The sequence below is a fragment of the Panthera tigris genome, chromosome E2 (assembly GCF_018350195.1).
Source record: "Panthera tigris isolate Pti1 chromosome E2, P.tigris_Pti1_mat1.1, whole genome shotgun sequence".
In the NCBI taxonomy this organism is placed as follows: domain Eukaryota; kingdom Metazoa; phylum Chordata; class Mammalia; order Carnivora; family Felidae; genus Panthera; species Panthera tigris.
In genome coordinates, this window is record NC_056674.1 from 18,518,571 (window position 1) to 18,539,497 (window position 20,927).

Sequence of the window (20,927 nt, forward strand, 5' to 3'; positions counted from 1 at the left end):
GGTCACGCAGGAAGTAAGGAGCAGCACAGAATGTGACCCTGGGTCAGCTGGCCCCCGCACCCACTCCTTGACTGCTACAGCCTGGGGTTCCCGGCCCAGCACCTGCCCCCCTCCCTCACTCCCCTCCAGCAAGCCCCCTGCCCAGCACTTACACTGTACCAGCTCTGCATCTTCTGTAAGAGAAAGGAGCAGAGTCAGAATGAGCCCCTAACTCCCCCACCCTTCCACTTCTCTCCCCACCCGACCTGGGCTTGCACCAACCTTGCTATTGCGGATGAAGTTCCTGCTGCCCAGGCTCTGGGTGCTGGGGGTCCCAGGCACGCCACCCTTCTCTGAGGAGCTGTCTGACCCCTTCTCCACCATGGTGCCTGCTTCAGGCTCGGGTGGGGGCCGGCTTGAGGGCAAGAGCTGCAGCCGCTTACGGAGAGACGGGGAGCTGCTCGGCGTGCTCCGGCCGGAGTGGGGGGTGGTGCTGGGGGAGGAAAAGAGGGGCATCAGGGGGAAAAACAGGCTAGGTGCGGGCACAGGCTTATTTTAGGAGGCCACACACGAGCCCGCTGATCCCCACCCACAAATTTCTCTCCCCTTCTCGCAGGGTGACCGAGCAGTTTCCTAACTCTGCACCTCGGTGACTTCATCCGTGATCCAGGGGAGATAATACTTGTCCTCATCTGCTTGTTTGGACAGTCAAGTCAATCAACACGTATAAAGTGCTTTTAGTAGAGTCTGGCATATAGGGAGGTCTATTTTTAAAATTAACTTATCAATTCATTTGTAGGAACATTTATGGAGTAGCCACTTTCCAGTCTGTTGCTTCAGCTAAAAAGCCTAAGCGTCTTATTTTTCCTGTTCACTCTTCATTTCTCATCTATTAGCAAGTCCCACCTGCTCTACCTCCAAAATCTACTTCCGTTATTTCTATTATGCCCATTTCCCCTGCTCTAGCCCCCTAGCCCAGCCTCCACCCTCCCCCTCCCAGACACCACAGCAGCCCCCTGTCCCCATCCCCACCCCCCTGCAGAGGGTGAACCCGAGTCAGGTCAGGGACCTCCTTGTAAAGGCCGAGCCCCCCACCCCCTTGGCACCCAAGGCCCTGCTGTGGCCTGTCACACCCTCCACTCCAGCCACCCCAGCCTCCTTTTTTCCCTAAGCATCACCGACAGCATTCCCACATCAAGGCCCCTGCACTTCCGTTCCCTCTGCCCAGAACATCATTCCACAGCCCAGCCTAACAGACTCTGTCTTATTTGGCTCAAATGCTCCTCCTCCCCTGGGGGCCCAGCCCCCCGAAGCCCACCTCACACTACCTCAACTCTTCCTGTTGGCTTATTCGGTTTGCCTATTGTTGCCTCCAACTGTGTGGATTAAGGAGGTCTTGGTTGCCGCTGTGTCCCTGGCACCCAAAACTGTACCCAGCACGCAGTGAACTCCCAACAAACAATGGTGACTACCCGAACGATCTGTGCACCGGCTGGAGCGGGAGCAGCAGAGGGACACTTGGCTCTGTACCAAGACTCCGGCAAGCTCTCTGTATCATTACTTATTCCTCCGGCAACCCTGTGCACGTGACACTATCACCATCCCTGCTTTACAGAGGAAGAAGCTGAGGCATAAAGCAGCAAACCACTTGTCCAAGGAAACACGGCTGCTTCTTTAAAAAAAAAATTTGGCGGGGGTGGGGGGAGTGGCGGGGGGGGGGGGCGGGCAGGGAGAGAGAGAATCCCAAGCAGGCTCCACACTGTCTGTGCAGAGCCCAGTACGGGGCTCGACCCCACCAACTAGGAGATCATGACCTGAGCTGAAATCAAGAGTCGGACACTTAACCGGCTGAACCACCCAGGGGCCCCTTGCACAGTTGCTTTAAGTCAGGGCAGGGTTCTACCTTGGGGCCTTCTATCTACTCCATCCCGAGTCCCTGGACCACTCGGGGCTCCTCAGACTTCCCTCTCTTGCCTCCAAGCCTCGGCACACGCTGTTCTCTCAGTGGAGACTGCCCTTTGCCTTCTTCGCCTAGTGAATTCAAGTGCATCTTCCAGGATTCTTGCTCACCACCCCTCCCTCCTGGACAGAGCCTCCCTGCTGTGCGTCCCCATTCCCACAGATCCCTGGCAGCTCCCATCCTTTCCCGAACCACCGCCCCACCGCCACTCTGCCTCTGCTTCCCCCATCCCAGCCCTGACTACTCCTGGACTGTCACTGCCTGGTGACAGCTCCATTTCCCCCACAGGTCCGTGAGCTCCCTGGTGGCCAGCCTGTTGTCCCGGTCACTGCTCTGTCCCCAGGATTGCTTGGACCAGGACCCAGGGTAGGCATTCATGTCACACTTGTGAATTTGTGGAAGAAAATTGTAAGTAAATAAATGAGATAGGTGGTGACCCAAGTGACTGCCGTTCCCCCTGGACTACTGGAGCTGGCTTCTCCCAGACCTCCCTGACCCCTACCCCCTTCCCGTGCCAGAGGGGGGCCTGTGAACACCTGAGTCAGGTGGGGACCCCCCGACCCCCCCGCCGTACCTGACTCCAGCTAAAAGCCCAGGGCTGGACCTTGTCATCAACCCGTTGCTCACGCTTCCCCAGCTCCTGCCTTGGCTGTTCCCTCTGCCCAAACGCCCTTCCTCCCAGATGTCTGGAGGGCTCCTGAGCCTCCTCAGGTGTCTGCTCAGTGGATGCTTCTCCAAGTCTCAACTCTCTATTGAAATCACACTCCCCGCCTCTCCATCCTCCTCCTCCCTCTTCCTCTTTCTCCCCAGCCCTTCCCCCACTTGAACTTCTGGAATCTCTCTCTCCATGCTCCACAGGGGAAGGGGGTTTGTTTCCAGCTGCATCCCTACTGCCTAGAACTAGGCACAGTAGGTGCTCAAAAAGCATCTGCTCCCTGTGGACTGAATGAATGACTGACCCTCTCCCGCCCCTCAGGGAACCCAGATTCAAGCCAGTGTGAGACTTGCCCAACCCCTCAGCGACCCCCAGCCACTTGCTCCCTGTGTGACTTTGGGCAAGTGTCTGCACCTTCCTGTACTTCAGCTCCTTCCTGAATACAATGGGAGTAATAATAGCGTCCACCTCACAGGGTTGTCTGGGGGAGAAAGTGAGGTAATATACAGTTGACCCTTGAACAGCATGGGATTGAACTGCACGGGGTCACTTCTATGGGAAGTTCATTCAACAGATACAGTACACTCTTGTACATGTATTTTCTTTATGTTTTTTTTTTTTTCTTTTTAAGTAGGCTCCATGCCCAGGCTGGAGCCCAAGGTGGGGCTTGAACTCACAACCCCGAGATCAAGACCTGAGCTGAGACCAAGAGTCGGTTAAGACTGAGCCACCCAAGCGCCCCATTTTATGATTTTCTTAATACCATTTTTTCTAGGTTACTTTATTGTAATAATACAATATCGTAATAATATAATACAGTATATAATATACACAGTAAACAGAATAACGTGTTAATCGACGGTTTATGTTATCAGTAAGGCTTCAGATCAACAGGAAACTAAGTAGCTACGTTTTGGGGGAGTCAAAAGTTACACACCAATTTTCCACCGCGCGGCAGATCAGCCCTCCCTAACTTCTGTGTTGTTCAAGGGTCAAGCGCACACGATGCCCAGCGCGTGGAAGGCACTCCGCTCTGATCAGTAGGGACTAGGACTAAAATGGAGGACAAGGACCGGCCATCGCCCCAGCGCACCTGTGTCCAAGATGCAAACGCTGACCCCGACAGGCACCATATAAACACCTCAGCCTGGGGCTCAGAGCCCAAACTGACCCCCAAGCTCCACCATTCACTAAGCATGCACTGAGCACATGCCCTGTGCCAGGCACTGGGGACACAGAAGTGAGCAAAACGGATACCTTCCCTGCCTGCAGGGACCTGACATTCGGTTGGGGAACAGAGATGACCGACAAGAAAACGTGTAAACGAAGACGCTGATCTCAGACGCTGGTCTGTGCTATAAAGCAGCACAGCTCGCAGCACCGGCAGAGCAGGAAATTGTGAGAAATGCAGATTCGGGGACCCAGGACCCACCTCCAGGTGGGGCCCAGGAGACTGGTGCATGTTCAAGTTTGAGGACCACAGAAATAAATGAGGGCTAAGTGGGCAGGTGGGTGGAGTGCGGGGCACACTTGAGCTGAGCCTGAGGACAAAGGGCAGCTCTGGCAGGGGAAGACTGTTTTAGGGACAGAAGCATGGAGTTCAGGGACAGGACTGAGCCTGGCAGGTCTGAGGAGGACTGAGGTAGCCAGCGGGGCTGGGGAAGGAGGACAGGAGGGTACAGGCCCACCTGCAGGACGCGAACCTTGGTCAGGAGCTCGGGCTTCACCCTGAGGGCACTGGTGAGCTATGCAAGGGTTCTGAAGGAGGGGGTGACCGCATTCCTCCCCTGCCTCATTTTCTCACCTCTCTACCCTAAAATGCAGACCCTCTCCCCTTGTCCTACCCTCCCACAGCCCCAGGTCTAGGGGGCTGGTCCTTAGGACTAGGCCAGTAACAGGTCCAATAACACACAGACGGGGAAGGTCTCTCACCCCCAGATGTGGCTCTTCGTAGGAGGAAGAGGAAGTGCTTGAGGGCAGGCACAGCCCTGAGGCTGCCCAACCAGACAGGCTGCAGCAGAGGGAAGGGAAGAGCCCGTCGTGGCTGAAGGACCGTTGGCGGGGGGAGGGGGCAGGGACTCGGAAGAGAACCGGGTTTTGCCCCTGCAGATACGGACTTCCTGGACCTAAACAGCCCTGAGCTCTCGTCACAGAGGAACAGACGCACACGCAGGTGTGCATAAAAGGGAAACCTGGTGTGGGTCCCACACAGCCAGCATCACAGGCAACCGTACTTCCCCACGGTGCAAGAAGTCTCCCCCACCCCACACCATCCCAGACACGTATGCACACACACCACGGAGTCACAACCGGACACACAGGCAACTTACAGTGACACCTGGAGCCCACACACGGCAGCGGTATCAGGGTGTGTTACCCTCACGCAGGACCACAGTGTGCCAGCACTGACACACGCAGCTGCAGCATGACAAGCGCGCTACGGTCACAAAGTCCCAGACGTCACACACACACACATGCATGTGCGTGATGCATACATGCAGCTGCAGAGGGTCACAGAAACCATAGAAAGTCCCGGATAAATTACAGGCACACATACAGCCACGAGAAAGTCTCAAAGAGGTGAAAGCAACAGCCGCAGAGGAACAACGTCAGTAAATTTAAGTCACAGGCTCAGCTCGACTCTCCTGATGTTCACCAACTGGTGGGGAAGACAAAGGGAAGGCCTGCTCTAACGTGGCAAGGGATGGAAGTGCCAGCTATGTCACCGCCAGAGAACCCAGACACTCACAAAGCCATGAAGGACCCAGGAGGTCATGGCCACATCTTAATAGCACAGTGGCCAGGTATTGAAATAACGTGTGGGATGTGCTTTCTCAACTGCAACGGGGGAACAATGCCAGGTCTCACTGCTCCAGAGGGTCAAGGGTACACCCCAGGTCTCAGGAAAGAGGGTCCCAGGCCCACTAAAAGCCACAAGGGATTTCTTCCTCTTGCTCTTCACACACATAAAGCCCCAGAGTGTCTCAGCTGGACACACAAAGCCTAGGCACACGCAAAACTGTCACATATGAATACACTCTGGAACCTTCACACAAAGATGGAATTAGAGGTAAGTTACAGGCACAACCCCCCAACCCCAGGGGGAGCCAGCCACACATGCCAGGCCCCAGACACACAATGTCACATCTGGACACACACAGGTAACTTACATTTGTACAAAGAGCTAATGCATTCAGAGATGAATTACAGGCACACAGACAGAAAGTGACAGCTGGAAGCACCGTCCCAGACACGTACGCACACACACCACAGAGTCCCAACTGGACACACAGGCAACTTACCGTGACACCTGGAGCCACAGATGAAATGAGAGGAGAATTTCACAGACACACACACTCAACCAGGGAGGAGCACAGCTGTCTGCACACGAGGAGACCCAGACACGCGTACACACACTCCAAAGTCACAACCAGATATGCACAGGTCCGACGGGATGTGATAATACTTCACACCCACACGACCACGGAAGGTCACAGGCACACACGCAGAGCCCCCCGACACACACTAGAGTCACTATCAGACATCCTCAGGGAACTTACAGTAACACATGGAGCCACAGATGGAGTTTGACGTAAATTACACACACAGTCAAAGAGGATGCACAGTAGGGATACAGGCACGCGCACACACATTTCCAAGACACCTACGATTCATACTGGAAAACATACCGGGCCCAGGGAGTAGGAGGTCAATTCTGGGCCCGCAATCCCAGAGAATTTCAGGCACGAGGCCCCCACCATCGACAGTCCGAGGCTCACGGAGCCCCGCGACAGACAAGGGCGGTGGGAGGGAGCCCAGACCGGGAGGGCCTGCTCACGGGCTCGGTGGGCCAGCGGGGGGCTAGAGTCCGCCCAGCCTCCACCCCAGGCCCAAAGCCCGGGGTCGGCCTTGAGCTCACCCCTCACCTCCCGCGCCGCGGCCAGTTAGGCCGGGGCCCTCCCCGCAGGCCACGCTCCCCGCGGGATGAGCCCGGGACCCCCACCAAAGCCCCGCCACCCCGGCGCGTCGCGCCCCGTCGGTGACGAGCCAGCCCTGGAGCCTCCCCGCCTTCAGCGCCCTGCCCCCAGGGCGGCCCCGGCCCCCTCCCCGCCCCCACCCGGTCGCCCGCCACCCCCCACCTCGCCGACCCCGCGAGCCCCAACCCCCAGCCTCGCCTCCGACCGCGCTACCCGCAAGCCGAGCGCGCGGAGCCGCCGGCCGGCCGGCCGGCCCGGTCCTCCCGCCCGCCCGCCGCGCCCCGGTCCTTACTCAAACATGGATGCGGCGCGGCGGGCGCGCCCGGCCGCAGGGCACGGCCGGCCGAGCGGGGATGGGCTGAGCTGGGCGTCCCCGCGGGGCACCTGCCTCGCCTTCCGCGGCCGCCGCCCCCACCCGACCGCGCCGCCCGCCGCCCGCCGCCCGCGGCCCGCACAAAGGCCGGAGCCCCGGAGCAGCGGGAGCCGCCGCAGCGTCAGCTCACCCCTCCCTCCCCCGCCCCCGCCCCGTCGCGTCACCGCGCCGCCCCCGCCTGCGCGGGAAGGGGGGCGGTGCGGCCCAGAGGGAGGGCCCTCGGACCCGGGCGGGGGAGGGGCGGGGGGAGGGGCGCGGGCCGGCACCCGGCGGCGGGGGCTGGCCTAGGCCCGGGAGGCCCGGCGGGCGCCGCCAGGCCCGGAGCGGGAGGCCCGCGGCCAGAGTTGGAGATGCTGGGACGCGGAGGGGAGGGGGGTGCACCGGGGGAGGGAGGGCGACGCGGGGAACCGAGAGGAGCAGCTGGGACGCCGGAGATACCGAAACAGGAGAGAGGAAGAGAAAAGATAGAGACTGAGAATCGGAGGAGGCAGAGAAACGAACAGAGGAGAGAGGAGGATAGAAAGAGGAACAGTTGATTCAAAGGAAACCCCGCCATGGCAGTGCCTTGGCACCGGCTGCGACCCTCTCCTCTGGTACCCGGAAAGGGTCTTCGGCTCCAATTCTGCCCCCGGCCGGGAGCTGCCGGCCGCCCGGGGCGGAACCTGAGAGGTGGGACGAAGTTTCTGGGAAGCGGAGGGGTGGGGGCTGCGAGCACCGAGGAACGGCCTCTGGCGGGAACGGGGTGGGGCCCGTAGGCCGCCTCCCTCTTCCCATCCGTTTCCGCCCCCCCCCCCTCGCCCCCCAGTGTTGGCCCAGGAGGTCCTCGACATCTGGGGACCCCTCTCCATCCCAGTCCCCGTCAGCAGACCAAGTTAGAATCCAGCCTGCCTGGCTCTTAGCTGTGTCGTGACCTTGGGCAAGTCACCCCAGTCCTGGAGATCCCACGAACTGTGTGGTAAGGGGCTTTCCCACGGGGCAGCGCTGGGGTGGGGGACAGCAGCCCTTTCACGGATGGGGAAGCCCCTCCTCAAAGACGGGAAGTGGCTTGGCCCAGGTCACGCAGCGGGTAGGCTGCAGAGTTGGCCACAGCCCTGCTGTGACGCGGTAACCTGCGTCCATCCCTGTGGGGCTGTCTGTTGGTGTCCCGGGCTCCTTGCAGGAAGACACGGAAACGTGAGTCCCACCTCACAGCTCCTGGCCGGAGGCACCTCAGCACTCCCCACCCTTCCCTATGACATTCTGTTCCTAGTCTTGAAAAAATTCCATTCCCATCTCTCTCCGCACCTTTGCAGCATCTCCCCGCACCACCCCCCCCCCCCCCCCGCCGCCCCAAAAGCCACTCCACTTCTCCATTTTGGTGGATGGCCGGCCCAAAACTTCCATCTTCCCTGACCCCTCTGTCTCCCTCACACCTACATGCAATCTCTCAGCAATCCCTGTCCACTCCACCCACAGAATCTCTCCAGAATCTAAGGACCTGGTGGCCCTTGTCACCATTCTGACTTCACCTCCGCCTCCTCCTTTTTTTGCATTCCCTCCCACCACCCATTTTTCCTCTAGCTCACCAGACACTTCCCCCACCCCCCACCCCTTCCCCCGGCCTTTGCACTTGCTGTTTCCTCTGCATTCTTCTCTCGGATCTTAGGCGCTCCTTCCACCATCCTCCTCTGTTTCATTGCTGTCATTCTCTATACAGGTGATCCTTGAACAACATGGGTTTGAATTATGTGAATCCATTTACACATGGATATTTTTACAGTATAGTACTGCACCTGTATTTTGTCTGCTTTATGATTTTCTTAGAACATTTTCTTTCCTCTAGCTTACTTTATTGTAAGAATACAGTATATGATACAGGTAACATACAAAATACGTGTTAATTTATTGTTATGTTATAGGGAAGGCTTCTGGCCAACAGGAGGTTATTAGTGGCTAAATTTTTGAGGAGTCAAAAGTTACACTTGGATTTTTGACTGAATGGTGGGCCAGTGCCTCCTAACCCCCCCATTGTTCAAAGGTCAACTGTACTTCTCTTTACCTGTTTCTTCTTTTGAAATACTTTTAAATTTTTGATTAGGGAATATTTATTTCAAACTGGAAAAAAAATAAAGCAATCATCCCCACCATCCATAGACGATAGATGTGGATATTTTGCCATTTTCATTTCAGATCTTATTTTCTTTTTTAAAAGAAATAAACTGTTACAGGCACAGCCAAAGGCCCAGTTGCCCATCCCTCCGTTCTCTGGTCTTACCCCCAAGGTACCCACCTCCCTGAAGCTGTGTTCCTCCTGTGCCCTTTCTCATCCTTTTTTTGACATCAGGATGCATCTATCAACAATATAGCCTATTGTTCAGTGTCTTTTGAAAGATACACACGATTAGTCTCCTACTGTATCATTTTGCAACTTGTTTTCTCCATCATCGTTGTTTCTGAGTTTTCTCCACACTGATACACAGAGCTCTGTTTCATAAACCTTAACTCTTATCTAGCATCCATTGTTAGAAGAAACCACAGTGGATATTTCTACTCAGAGCCAATATAGTTCTTTCTTCTTTTCCCCTTGCAGCCTTGAACTTTCAGTTCTTGTCTCCCTGTGCCAGAGGCAACGTTTATTCACAGAAGTTTTAAGTTTCTTTTTTCTTTTTTTCCCATGAGCTACAGCAAGACATACCTTTTACACTGGTCTCCAGTACAAGAAGTACCTGTAATATGTATATAATATACATATATAAATATATGTAATGTCACAAAAGTTGCAGGAAACCCCACTTATTCACTATGCCTCATACATTGTATTTTAAATTCTACCCTATTTCTGCTTGGAAAAAGTTCTGTTCGCAACACACTACCTTGGTTTCACGGCCCTTAAATGGTCATGATCCACAGTTTGAAAAACACCAGAGGGGCACCTGGGTGGCTTAGTTGGTTAAGCTTCCGACTCCTGATTTTGGCTCAGGTCACGATCTCAGTTTGTGAGTTCGAGCCCCATGTCCGGCTCCACACCGTCAGCAGGAAGCCTGCTTGGGATTCTGTGTCTCCTTCTCTTTCTGCCTCTCTCTCTCTCTCTCTGTCTCTCAAAAAGAAATAAACATTTTTAAAAATTAAAAAAAAAAAAAAGGAAGGAGAAACACTGGGTGTGTCGAAAGGGGTGTCCCCTTAATAGGCGGTGCTCTGCTGAGAGCAGAGAGCTCAGAATCAGTTGTCTCAACACATAGTCCCAGTTGCCTGGTTTTATTTGTGTACCTATTTCACAACTTCAGTCCAACTGACCTTCAGCTCCTGCACCTGGACAGTGTCAGCCACCCTCGAGCACGAGTCCCTAGAGAGAGAGCACCTCTCTTTTGTCCCAACACCGGGGTCTGACCTGTCCTGGGGTAGACTCTCCAGGTCTGGGGTCCTCGGCAGCCGTAGGCGCTGGGGGGTCGGGGTGCAAGGGGGTGACTCTCCATCACTGGATGGTGTTATGTGAATGGAAGGCACCTCCGGGAGCCTCCAGGTCTCAGGGGATGGGCCCTCTGCCCTGCCATCTCGTGGCTGCTGGTTCTGCCACTCGGCTGCAGGGACTGATGAGTCTGAGTCCTGGACACCACCCTCCACCGATGGGGGCCAAGGCAGCTGGGGCAGGAGCTCAGCCATGGGAAGGGCTCCACCTGCCGGCTCTGGAGCCTTGGATAACTGCACAGTCTCTGGGGGAGAAAAAAGAGAGGTGAAGGGAAGGGCCCCTGTTGAAGCCTTGCCTCTCACCACCCCGCACTGCTCCACAGCCGAACTGAGGTTCAGAGCACAGTGTAGGGGTCAGAGAGGTCTGAGTGGGAATCCCACCTCTGTCAGTGTCCTCTCTTCCTGACCCCGAGCCTCAGTTTCCTCTTCTGGAAACTGGAGATCCTGATGCCCACCTCCTATGGTGGCTGGGTTGCATCAGAGAGCTCTGACATGTGGGGTGCCCAGCCCAGGGCCTGGCACACAGTAAGTGCTCAGTGAACTTCTGTTTGTGCTCCTGAGTTGGGGTTTATTTTGTCTGAATATTCACCAAGGCCAAGCCCTGGGTTTTCTATACACCAGTCACCCTAGCTCCTTTCCACACACACCAGGCCAGGAAGGAGCCGGGCCTGAGGGGGCCCCAGAGGCCTCTGGGCCTAGGTAACGGCTGATCAAGCTGAGGAGACAGAATCCAGGATTTCCCTTCCCTGTTTGCTCAGCAATTGCCCCTCCCAAGACAAACAAAGGGAGGGTGGCCGGCTGTGGCCTCCTCAGCTGGGAGGAAGCCAGGCCAGTTCTTGCACCGCAGCTGTGACATTACAGGCCACCTGGGTCTGCGGAGATCAAATCAGTGTCTGTCCACATGGCAGAACACAGCAAGGGCTGCTTGGTGTCCAGCTGCCCAGGGAGTAGGGAAGGGAGACCTGTGAGACCCAGAGAGGGTGGCCCCTGGCTTGGGGAAGAGACCCTGACCCTTACAGGCCAGGCCCGGACCCCAGGGTCCTTCCCAGGCACCCCAATACCCTTACCTTCTGGTTTCCTCCTCCTTCTGTCCCCACGGGGTTCGGACTTCCAGGATAAAGACAGGAGACCAGGCCCTTCCCTCCCCCCAGGAGTCCTGGCTGTACCGAAGAGTCACAACCTTGCGGCCAGAATAGCATGTCCAGCTGGAGTCGTGTTCCCCTCTGACCAGCTGTTCCTGGGAGAAGGGACAGAGTGGGGGTGGGGGCGCCCGTACAGAGGAGGGTGAAGTTAGCCGCCTTGTCTTGCCCTTGTGACTGCCCCACTGAGGAAGGGGCTGTCTTCCCTAGGCCTCTGCTGGTCCTTCTCTCCACAGTGTGGCTCCTGCCTGTCCCCCATTATTCCCCCAGAACTGCTCCTCCAAGCCCAGGGGTCACCCCTGGGTGACCAAATCTGGGACACTTTCCAGTCCTCATCTTCCCGCCCTGCTTTTAGAAGCCACAACCTGGGACCGCCCTCTTCCTTCTGGGAGCTTCTCTTTGCCTCTGAGATGCTGCAGTTTCTGGCTCTCCTCCTACCTCACTGACAGCACCCCCTCACACTTTTGTGCACACCCCTCTGCGCTACCCTATCTGGAGAAGCTAGTATTCCCCACGGCTCAGGTCTAGGCGCTTTTCTCTTGCTTTTCCATTATTATTGCATAATAATTGACACATACTAACGAGTGTCTGCATCATAGACGTGAGTTATAAATTATAACAGTAAATGGGCCCTTTAGCCCCCCCCCCCCCCAATTCGAGAACCAGCACATCACTGGTGATTGCCTTAGGCTCCTCCCCCAGCCCACCCAGCTTCCCTTCCAGAATTCTCCATCACCCCTCCTGGACGGTCATCAACCCTTCACATTTTTAATAGTTTAAAATTATTTTTTTTAATTTTCGTTTTATTTATTTATTTATTTATTTTGAGTAGCCTTCATGCCCAGCTCAGAGCTCAGTGTGGGGCTTGAACTCATGACCCTCATGATCAAGACCTGAACTGAGATCAAGAGTCAGACGCTTAATTGACTGAGCCACCCAGGCACCCCTTTAATAGTTTTTTTTTAATAGTTTTTTTTTTTTTTAATTTTTTTTTTTCAATGTTTTTTTTTTTTTTTTTTTTTTAATTTATTTTTGGGACAGAGAGAGACAGAGCATGAACGGGGGAGGGGCAGAGAGAGAGGGAGACACAGAATCGGAAACAGGCTCCAGGCTCTGAGCCATCAGCCCAGAGCCCGACGCGGGGCTCGAACTCACGGACCGCGAGATCGTGACCTGGCTGAAGTCGGAGGCTTAACCGACTGCGGCACCCAGGCGCCCCTTTAATAGTTTTTTTTTAGTCACATTGCTATACAACCCTAAACAATATATTTTTTTAGTTTTTCTTGCGTCTGAGCTCTTGAACCATACCTTGTGTCATCTGTGACTTGCTTTCCTCACTCAACGTGAGTTCTAAGATTCAGCCATAGGGGTAGCCCCACTTATTCTGTTTTTGCTACTATGCTACCTTCCATTGTCAGAATATACCACACTTTCTTTATCTTACCTGCTCATGGACGGCAGGTTGTTTCTGGTTTTCTGCTCTGATGAATGACACCGTCCTGACATTCTCCGCATGTGTTCCTTGCGTAACTCCCTGGTAAACCAGCATCCCAGTGATCGTCCGGCCACCAGCGTGCCTCCCCTGTGCGTGAGTGCTCAGGGTGTTTCTGTGGATCTTCTATCCCGCCTTTATTACTTAATTTTTTACTTTATTTTATTACTTTACTTATTATTTTAAGACACTGACTTTATTACTTTAGTGTTAAGGTAAGTCTTGATGTCTGGTGAGCAAATCTTCCTATCTTGTTCCTCTTCTCCCAGAGTCAGCTTGTCAAGTTCCAAGGGGGAAAAATCAGTAAGAATTCCATGGTTATGCTATAACCAACAATTGATATCTTTACTGACTTCTCCAAAATGTCCACATGGGGTCACTCTCCTAGTACTTAGGTCACTCTCAGGGCGTTTAGGAATTTTTCTTAATTGTGGCAAAATACACATAAAAGTCCCCATCTTAACTTTTTTTTAAAGTAGGCTCCAAGCCCGACGCAGGGTAAAAGATCATGACCCAGACACTCCACTGACTGAGCCACCCAGGCACCCCCCATCTTAACCATTTCTAAGTGTAGAGTTCCATAGTGACAACAATACTCAACATTATGCAGCCATAATCACCATGTGTTTAGGTACTTTTGAAAAATAATTGTTCTTTTAAAGTTCTTCCGTACCTTTTTTTCCCCAGTTTTATTGAGAAATAGTTGACATACCTCACTGTATGGCTTAAGAGGTACATACAGCATGATGGTTTGACACATATATTGTGAAACGATCACAGTAGAGTTCAGCTAACATCCATCTTCTCAAATAAATACAATAAAAAGAAAAGCAGGAAGAAAAGAAAAAAGAAAAATAATTTTCTCCTGGCGGTGGGAACGCTTAGGATCTACTCTCTTGAGAACCTTCCTGTCTGTCACACAGTGGCATTGACTATGGTTGTCATGTTGTACATTGCATCTCTAGGAGGTCAGTACCTTATAACTGGGATTTTGTGCCTTTTGACCCTTTCCTCCAATTCTCCTTCCTCCCACTTTCGTATCTTTTGTTAGATTTTTTTCCTTTGGTATTTCATGTTTACAGAAGTTCTTTTGTGACAGATAATACACACACGAAAGGGCATAAAATATAAATGTATGGCTTAATATATAATTATGAAGGAAGAACACATGACCCACTACCCAGGCCAAGAAAAAATATGCCAGCATCCCCAGAAGCCACAAATGCCTTCCCAGCCAAACCCCTCTCCCTCCACCCAGTCATCCATCCATCCATCCGTCCATCATCCATCTGTCCACCCATCCACCCACCCATTGAGCCATCCGCCCATCCATCCATCCATCCATCCATCCATCCATCCATCCATCTCTGGGTATTTCAGAGCTTCCTTGGTCTATTTGTCTATCCCTGTGCAAAACCCACACTATCTTAATTATACACACATTGACTTCTTTGAAAATTCCTTCCTTTGCTTTTCTTTAGTTTTACCACTTCAGCACATATTCCCCAAAACCCTAGTTTAGTTTCTGAACTTTGTACAAATAGAATAACACCCTCTGAATTCTTTGGTATTTGGCTTTTGTTATTTAACATTATGCTTCTAAATTATTCACCTTATTGTGAATAGCTGTAATGTGTTCGTTTTTAATATTGTATAGTATTGATATAGTATCAATGAAATAAGTTGTGGATAAATACCATTACTTGCCAATTATACTGATGGACAGTTGAGGGCTTCCCAGTTTGGGCTATTAAAAATAGTACTGCTGTGAACTTTCTTTTACATGTCTCGTTGCATTCCTCTTTGTCAGGCATCAGGTATCTATCCATCCATCCATCCACCCATTTATCCTTCCATTTATCCATCCACCCATTCATCTACTCACCTGTCCGTCCATCCGTTCATCCATCCATCCTCTCATCCATTCATCCAGCCATCTCGGGGTGTTTCAGAGCTTCCTTGGTCTATTTGTCTATCCTTGTGCAAAACTCACACTTTCTTAATTATATATGCCTAATTATCCTAATTATATGTATAGTTTTATAATTAGTCTCGATATCCTCCCACCTTGCTCTTCTTTAAGAGTCTCTTGGCTTTTCATGTTCGATGCTTACCTCAGCTGTGCATGATCCTCGCCTATCAGTTCACGTATAGGAGTGGGGCCCTGTGTGAGGCTCAGCCTGTAGTGTGAAACTGAAAGCGTAGTGGAAGATTGAAATAAGAAAATGTTTTGCTGAAACACATCAAGAGTCCTATGGAAAACTTGTTGGAGATGTGCCTACAGAACCCCTAGATGGACAGGTTCAGTCGGCAGCTGGACAAATAAAGATCAGCGCTGGTCTGGGCGTTCCCCAGCGTGTTGGCGGAGGTCACTCACCCCAAGAAATCTAGCTATCAAATGTCCCTCACCTCACCTGGCACATCTCTTTCCAGAACCCACCCTTCTCTCCCTGCACAGGATTATTGTCTTCAAGAAACATCAAGGTTGGCATAAGATTCTTTCTTAGGGGTTGAGGTTACAGGGGGGAATTGGGCTTGTGGTCAGTGTTGTTTTTACCTTTCCTGACCTCTGCCTTTGCAGACAGATTTCTCAGTCAAGTTCATGGCTGGTGGAGAGAAGGAAACTCATTAGAACCTAATGTCCTTGGAAACATGGGAAGGGCTGGTATGTGGCAATGAAATCGCAAACAGAGCAAGGCTACAGAAGAACACCCCATGTGCTCTCCATCCTAGAAGCTCTGTGGCCGAAAACCGCCTGCTTCTTGTCCATTATTTCTGCCTTCCCCTCATCCAGGGGAGCACCGCCCACGGGAGTCTCTTCCCAACTGGAATGAGGAGTCTGGGCTGAGGAGTCCAGACTCTGTGCTGTTTCTGTAGTATTTTTCCACATGGAGATTTGGTGTACAGATAAAATCTATGCTCACTGTTCCATTTTCTACCCCTACGTGGGTGCTCCAGAGAGTGTGGGCTTATGTATCTCTGACGAATAATAAGCAATAATGTGATGTTTGCACTCCCCAGATACTTCAAGATTTCCTGACTGTATCTATCTGTTTCCAGTGAACTGTGACTTCTGGTTTCCTCTCTGACTGTGCCCACATGGGCCTGGTAAAATTTGACTCCTTACCAAATCTCTCCCACACTCTCTGTATACGTAAGGTTTCTTCCCTAGTGTGTCTGATTTTAGCAAATTCCTTCCCACACTCTCCACCCTGGAAAGTCCCAAATTCTCTGATGTCCTCCCTTTCAATGCCTTGTTTGCATCCTGAGACTTCCCCCTTTGGGCCAGACTGAGTTCCATTTCTACAACACAGATGTGCACCAGGTGGTGACCCGCCACTGCGGGGTGGGGGTGGGGGGGGCAAGTTGGACAGTTCCCTGCCCGCCGCCCTCTGCCTTGACCTCCCAGTCAGTGCTGTTGGGGCCTCTGTTTCTCATGAACTTCTGCTTTGTCTTTCCAGCATCTTGGATGGAAGTGTCGTGCTGCTCCCCTCAGGCAAAGACACCCAGGCCAAGACCATTTCCTGCCCTGAAACTTGGGGCTCTCTGAGGAGAAAGCTTGGTGTACCTCGAGTTGTCCGAGGATGGGCACCTTGACAAGACTAGGGACGAGTGATGAAGGTGGATTTTTGCCATCCAGAAACTCCCAAGGGTTTCTTCCTTCTCCCAGCTTCCTTCCCAGCACCTAGTTTTCCATTTTGCCTTCTGATTTTGTATATTTTACTCCCACCCAAAAAAACCAAAAGGAAGGGCCCAAAACACGGTCTAAGAAAAAGTGGCCTGTTCTCCTTCTCAAAGCCTGAAAAATCACATTTTTCTGACCATTTGGATTCATTTCCGCAAGGACTTGTTGGGACCAAATACAACATTTCCTGTAGAAAATACCTGCTTCGGGAGGGATCTGTTATGCCCGGTGGCCCTTCCATCTCTGTCTCACCTGGACTGGGAACTCTTCAAGGAAACGTCCAGATTGGGGGCTTCCTTTCAGCAGGGATGATGGGAAGTCTTTTGATAAACTGCAATGATTTCCAGGCTGCCCCCCACCCGCTGATGTACACACTGTTGGCTGCTCTCCTGGAAAATGGGGATTAAGCTACGGACAGAGACACAATCCCTGTGGTCAGTGAGTTTCCAGCCTTCCTCTGGGAAGTGTGGGAAATGCTGATGCCCACCTCAAGGGGTTCTGAGAGATTCTGATGAGATAATACAAGTAAAATGCTTAGGCTGGGCTCGAGCACACAGCGAATGCCCGATCAGTGTTTTAGTTGCTATTATATGTCCGGGGGTGGGGGGCGGTGTTTGAAAGAGCATCTGTGGCTCAGGATTTCGACAACCACACTGCCAAGATGCTGGAAAGCAGGTGCTGGGGGGAAATAGGGCGAGGAGGAATGCAAGAATTCTAGAATGCTGGTCATGTCCCCAGGTAGGTTTGGTTTAGCTCAGGGTGTTTTTCCACATCACTTATTAGGCAAACTTTTAAAACGAGAAACTGACATTCCCTTGCAGAGGCCGAGGGAGGAACTAGAAAGATTTCATTCCGCTCCACAGTGAGGCCTGTGAGGCGGAGAGCCCTCCAAATATGGCAGCTTTGGTATGGTTCATTTTTTTTTTTTTCTGTTTTATGTATTGGAATTGTGTATAATATGTAAATATAAAATTATGTATAAAACCTTTTTTGGTTTTATTTAAAAATGTTTTTTAGGGGCACCTGGGTAGCTCAGTCAGTAGAGTGTCTGACTCTTCATTTTGGCTCAGGTCATGACCCCAGGGTCACGGGATCGAGCCCCCACTTCGGGCTCCGTGCTGAGCATGGAGCCTGCTTAAGGGTCAGTCTCTCTCTCTCTCTCTCTCTCTCTCTCCCCCTCTGGCCCTCTCCCCCACTCACATGTTCTGTCTCTCTCTCTCTTTCTCTCTCTAACAAAAAAGATAATAAATAAAGATTTAAAAATAAAAATATTTTTTAAAAGTTAGGTATAGCTAATTTAAATTTTTTTAAATGTTTATTTATTTTTGAGAGAGAGAGAGAGAAAGACCGCAAGCAGGGGAGGGGCAGAGAGAGAGAGGGAGACACAGAATGTGAAGCAGGCTCCAGGCTCTGAGCTTTCAGCACAGAGTCAGATGCGGGGCTCAAATCCACGAACTGTGAGATCATGACCTGAGCCAAAGTTGGATGCTTAACCAACTGAGCCACCCAGGTGCCCCAAGTCTAGCTAATTAAATGGGAAACAACTCACTTTGCCCCCGGAAGCCTGCGGAAAGGAAGGATAGGAAGAGGGAACTGGCTGCACGAGGGAGGCCCAGGCCACTGTGGGGATGGCTCTCAGAGTGGCCCCGCTGAGACCGAGGAGGTTCGCAGATCCACTCCACAAGCCTGTCAGGGCCACTCTCAGCTCTTTCGAACACTGAGCAAAACACTACCTGTTCTCAGAAATGGGAGAAAAAAATCGGTCTGACTTGGGAAAGTCTGCACGCAAAACATTTCTAAAAATTTCAGTTGGAATGTTGCACACATTACAAGCAAGTTTAAATAGGTGTCAATAAAGCTGAATTTTAAACGACACCTGTATGCGTTTCCTGGAGCTGCCAGAACAACTTCCCATGAACTTGGGGGCTTCTAACCACAGAAACTCATGGTCTCCGAGTTCTGAAGTTTGGAAGCCTGACGTCGAGGGGTTCCGGAGGCTCCAGGGCAGGATCCCTCCTTGCCTCTCCCGGTGGCCTTGCGTTGTTCAAGGGGAATAAAGGTACTGATAAGAAACTTCGAAACAGTAAGCATGCATCTAAAATAAGAGAATGTCTACCATCTAAACTAGTAGAAGGAAGAAAACGGAAAAGAAAAACCTTCGATCCAAAACGTGAAAGAAGCATGGGAAAAGTGGAATAAAGAGAAAGTGCACGCGATATTATGGCTGATATCTAACAAGCATATCAATTATGATAATACAAGTTAAAAGACTACTCCTGTCAAAGCACAAACACTGCCAGATGAGACCAAGAAAAACACGTAGTTACATGCTCTTTACAAGACAAATAACTGACAAATGAGGATAAAGAAAGGTTGGAAGTAAAGGGATAGACAAAGATTTGAATTTTTTGGAATACGTTTTTTTTTTTTTGCAGTATCAGGAAAATACTAACTGGAGGAAAGGTAGTGTAGCTGTAATATCAGACAACAAAGATGTATAGAAAAAAACACTTTTAAATTTTTTTTTTTTAACGTTTATTTATTTTTGGGACAGAGAGAGACAGAGCATGAACGGGGGAGGGGCAGAGAGAGAGGGAGACACAGAATCGGAAGCAGGCTCCAGGCTCCGAGCCATCAGCCCAGAGCCTGACGCGGGGCTCAAACTCACGGACTGTGAGATCATGACCTGAGCTGAAGTCGGATGTTTAACCGACTGAGCCACCCAGGCGCCCCGAAAAAAACACTTTTAAAGGTAAAGACAGCTACAACCTGACAGTATAAAAGTTCGACTCACCAGGAAAATATAACAGTTCCAAGCTTGGGTGCACTAACAAATTGTATTCAGTAAGGAAAGAATAAACATTTTTAAAACTTGAAGTATTTTTGACACACATTAAATCAGTTTCGGGTGTACAACATAGTGATTCGACAAGAATATACATTCTTTTTTTTAATATCTATTTATTTTTTGAGAGAGAGACAGACAGAGCATGAGCAGGGGAGGGGGCGGAGAGAGAGGGAGACACAGAATCCCAGCAGGCTCCAGGCTCCGAGCTATCAGCACAGAGCCCGACGTAGGGGCTTGAACTCACGAACCGCGAGGTCATGACCTGAGCCAAAGTCGGATGCATAACCGACTGAGCCACCCAGGCGCCCCTGGCGCCCCTAGGATATACATTCTTTATTTTTTTTTTCAATATATGAAATTTATTGTCAAATTGGTTTCCATAGGATACACATTCTTTTTTTTTTTAATTTTTTTTTTAACGTTTATTTATTTCTGAGACAGAGAGAGAGACAGAGCATGAGCAGGGGAGGGGCAGAGAGAGAGGGAGACACAGAATCTGAAATAGGCTCCAGGCTCTGGGCTGTCTGCACAGAGCCCGACGTGGGGCTCGAACTCACGGACCGCAAGATCATGACCTGAGCTGAAGTCAGACGCTTAACCAACTGAGCCACCCAGGTGCCCCGGATATACATTCTTTAAAGCACACATGGAATATTTACAAAATTTCATCACAGTCTGACATAAAAAAAAAAAGTGCCAATGCACTGTTAAAGTTTTTAATGGCAAACAAATTCATTCTTTGATCAAAATAAAATTGTCAGAAATTAATAACTAAAATATTACTAGGAAACTCACCTGTTTGGAAATTAAAGACACTTCTCAATAATTCACAAGTCAAATAAGAAACCATAAGAGAGGGGCGCCTGGGTGGCTTGGTCGGTTGAGCGTCCGACTTCGGCTCAGGTCATGATCTCACGGTCTGTGAGTTCGAGCCCTGCGTCGGGCTCTGGGCTGACAGCTCAGAGCCTGGAGCCTGTTTCAGATTCTGTGTCTCCCTCTCTCTCTGCCCCTCCCCTGTTCATGCTCTGTCTCTCTCTGTCTCAAAAATAAATAAACGTTAAAAAAAAAATTTTTTTTTAAAAAGAAACCATAAGAGAAATTAGAAAATATACAGAACTAACAATAATGAAAATGCCATGTATAAAAACTTGAAAAACAAGAAAAACTACAGTCTTAAATGCTATTTAATGAAGTGAGCAATCAAATTAGGAAGATGGAAAAGAGAGGGGAATAAATCCTAAGAACACATGAGGAAGGAAACAATAAAGGTAAGAGCAGAAAATAAAATAGAAAACTAGGATACAATAGAGAAGATTGGAAGTCACAAGTTGGTTCTTGAAAAAGATAAAAAAATGGGGCACCTGGGTGGCTCAGT

The 20,927-nt window shown here is 51.1% G+C and overlaps 1 protein-coding gene and 2 long non-coding RNA genes across 9 annotated transcripts in view; 1 reads left to right on the plus strand and 2 right to left on the minus strand.

Annotated features, from left to right (window-relative positions):
- Window positions 1-11,100, minus strand: part of GRAMD1A (GRAM domain containing 1A) — a 24,925-nt gene extending 13,825 nt beyond the window's left edge. Inside the window, exons 1-3 of one of the 7 annotated variants that reach the window (XM_042968899.1) lie at window positions 10,312-11,100; window positions 262-472; window positions 153-173 (exon numbers count right to left, since the gene is read on the minus strand). In XM_042968899.1, the coding sequence (XP_042824833.1) occupies window positions 153-173; window positions 262-472; window positions 10,312-10,583 (504 nt within the window). In that variant the 5' untranslated portion in view covers window positions 10,584-11,100. Of the gene's footprint in view, window positions 1-152; window positions 174-261; window positions 473-624; window positions 930-1,451; window positions 1,613-3,531; window positions 4,615-6,283; window positions 6,567-6,863; window positions 7,001-7,541; window positions 7,793-10,311 lie in introns of those variants that run through there. The other 6 variants (XM_042968893.1, XM_042968896.1, XM_042968898.1 and 3 more) reach the window with 6 other exon arrangements.
- Window positions 7,310-16,880, plus strand: LOC107181050. The gene is made up of 3 exons (XR_006211796.1): window positions 7,310-7,613; window positions 7,750-8,117; window positions 16,481-16,880. It is a non-coding gene; the product is annotated as an uncharacterized LOC107181050 (long non-coding RNA).
- LOC122234076 lies at window positions 8,561-9,902 on the minus strand. Its single transcript, XR_006211801.1, has 3 exons — window positions 9,797-9,902; window positions 9,619-9,649; window positions 8,561-8,646 (listed from the first exon to the last, which is right to left on the minus strand). It is a non-coding gene; the product is annotated as an uncharacterized LOC122234076 (long non-coding RNA).
- Window positions 16,881-20,927: the final 4,047 nt, after the last annotated feature.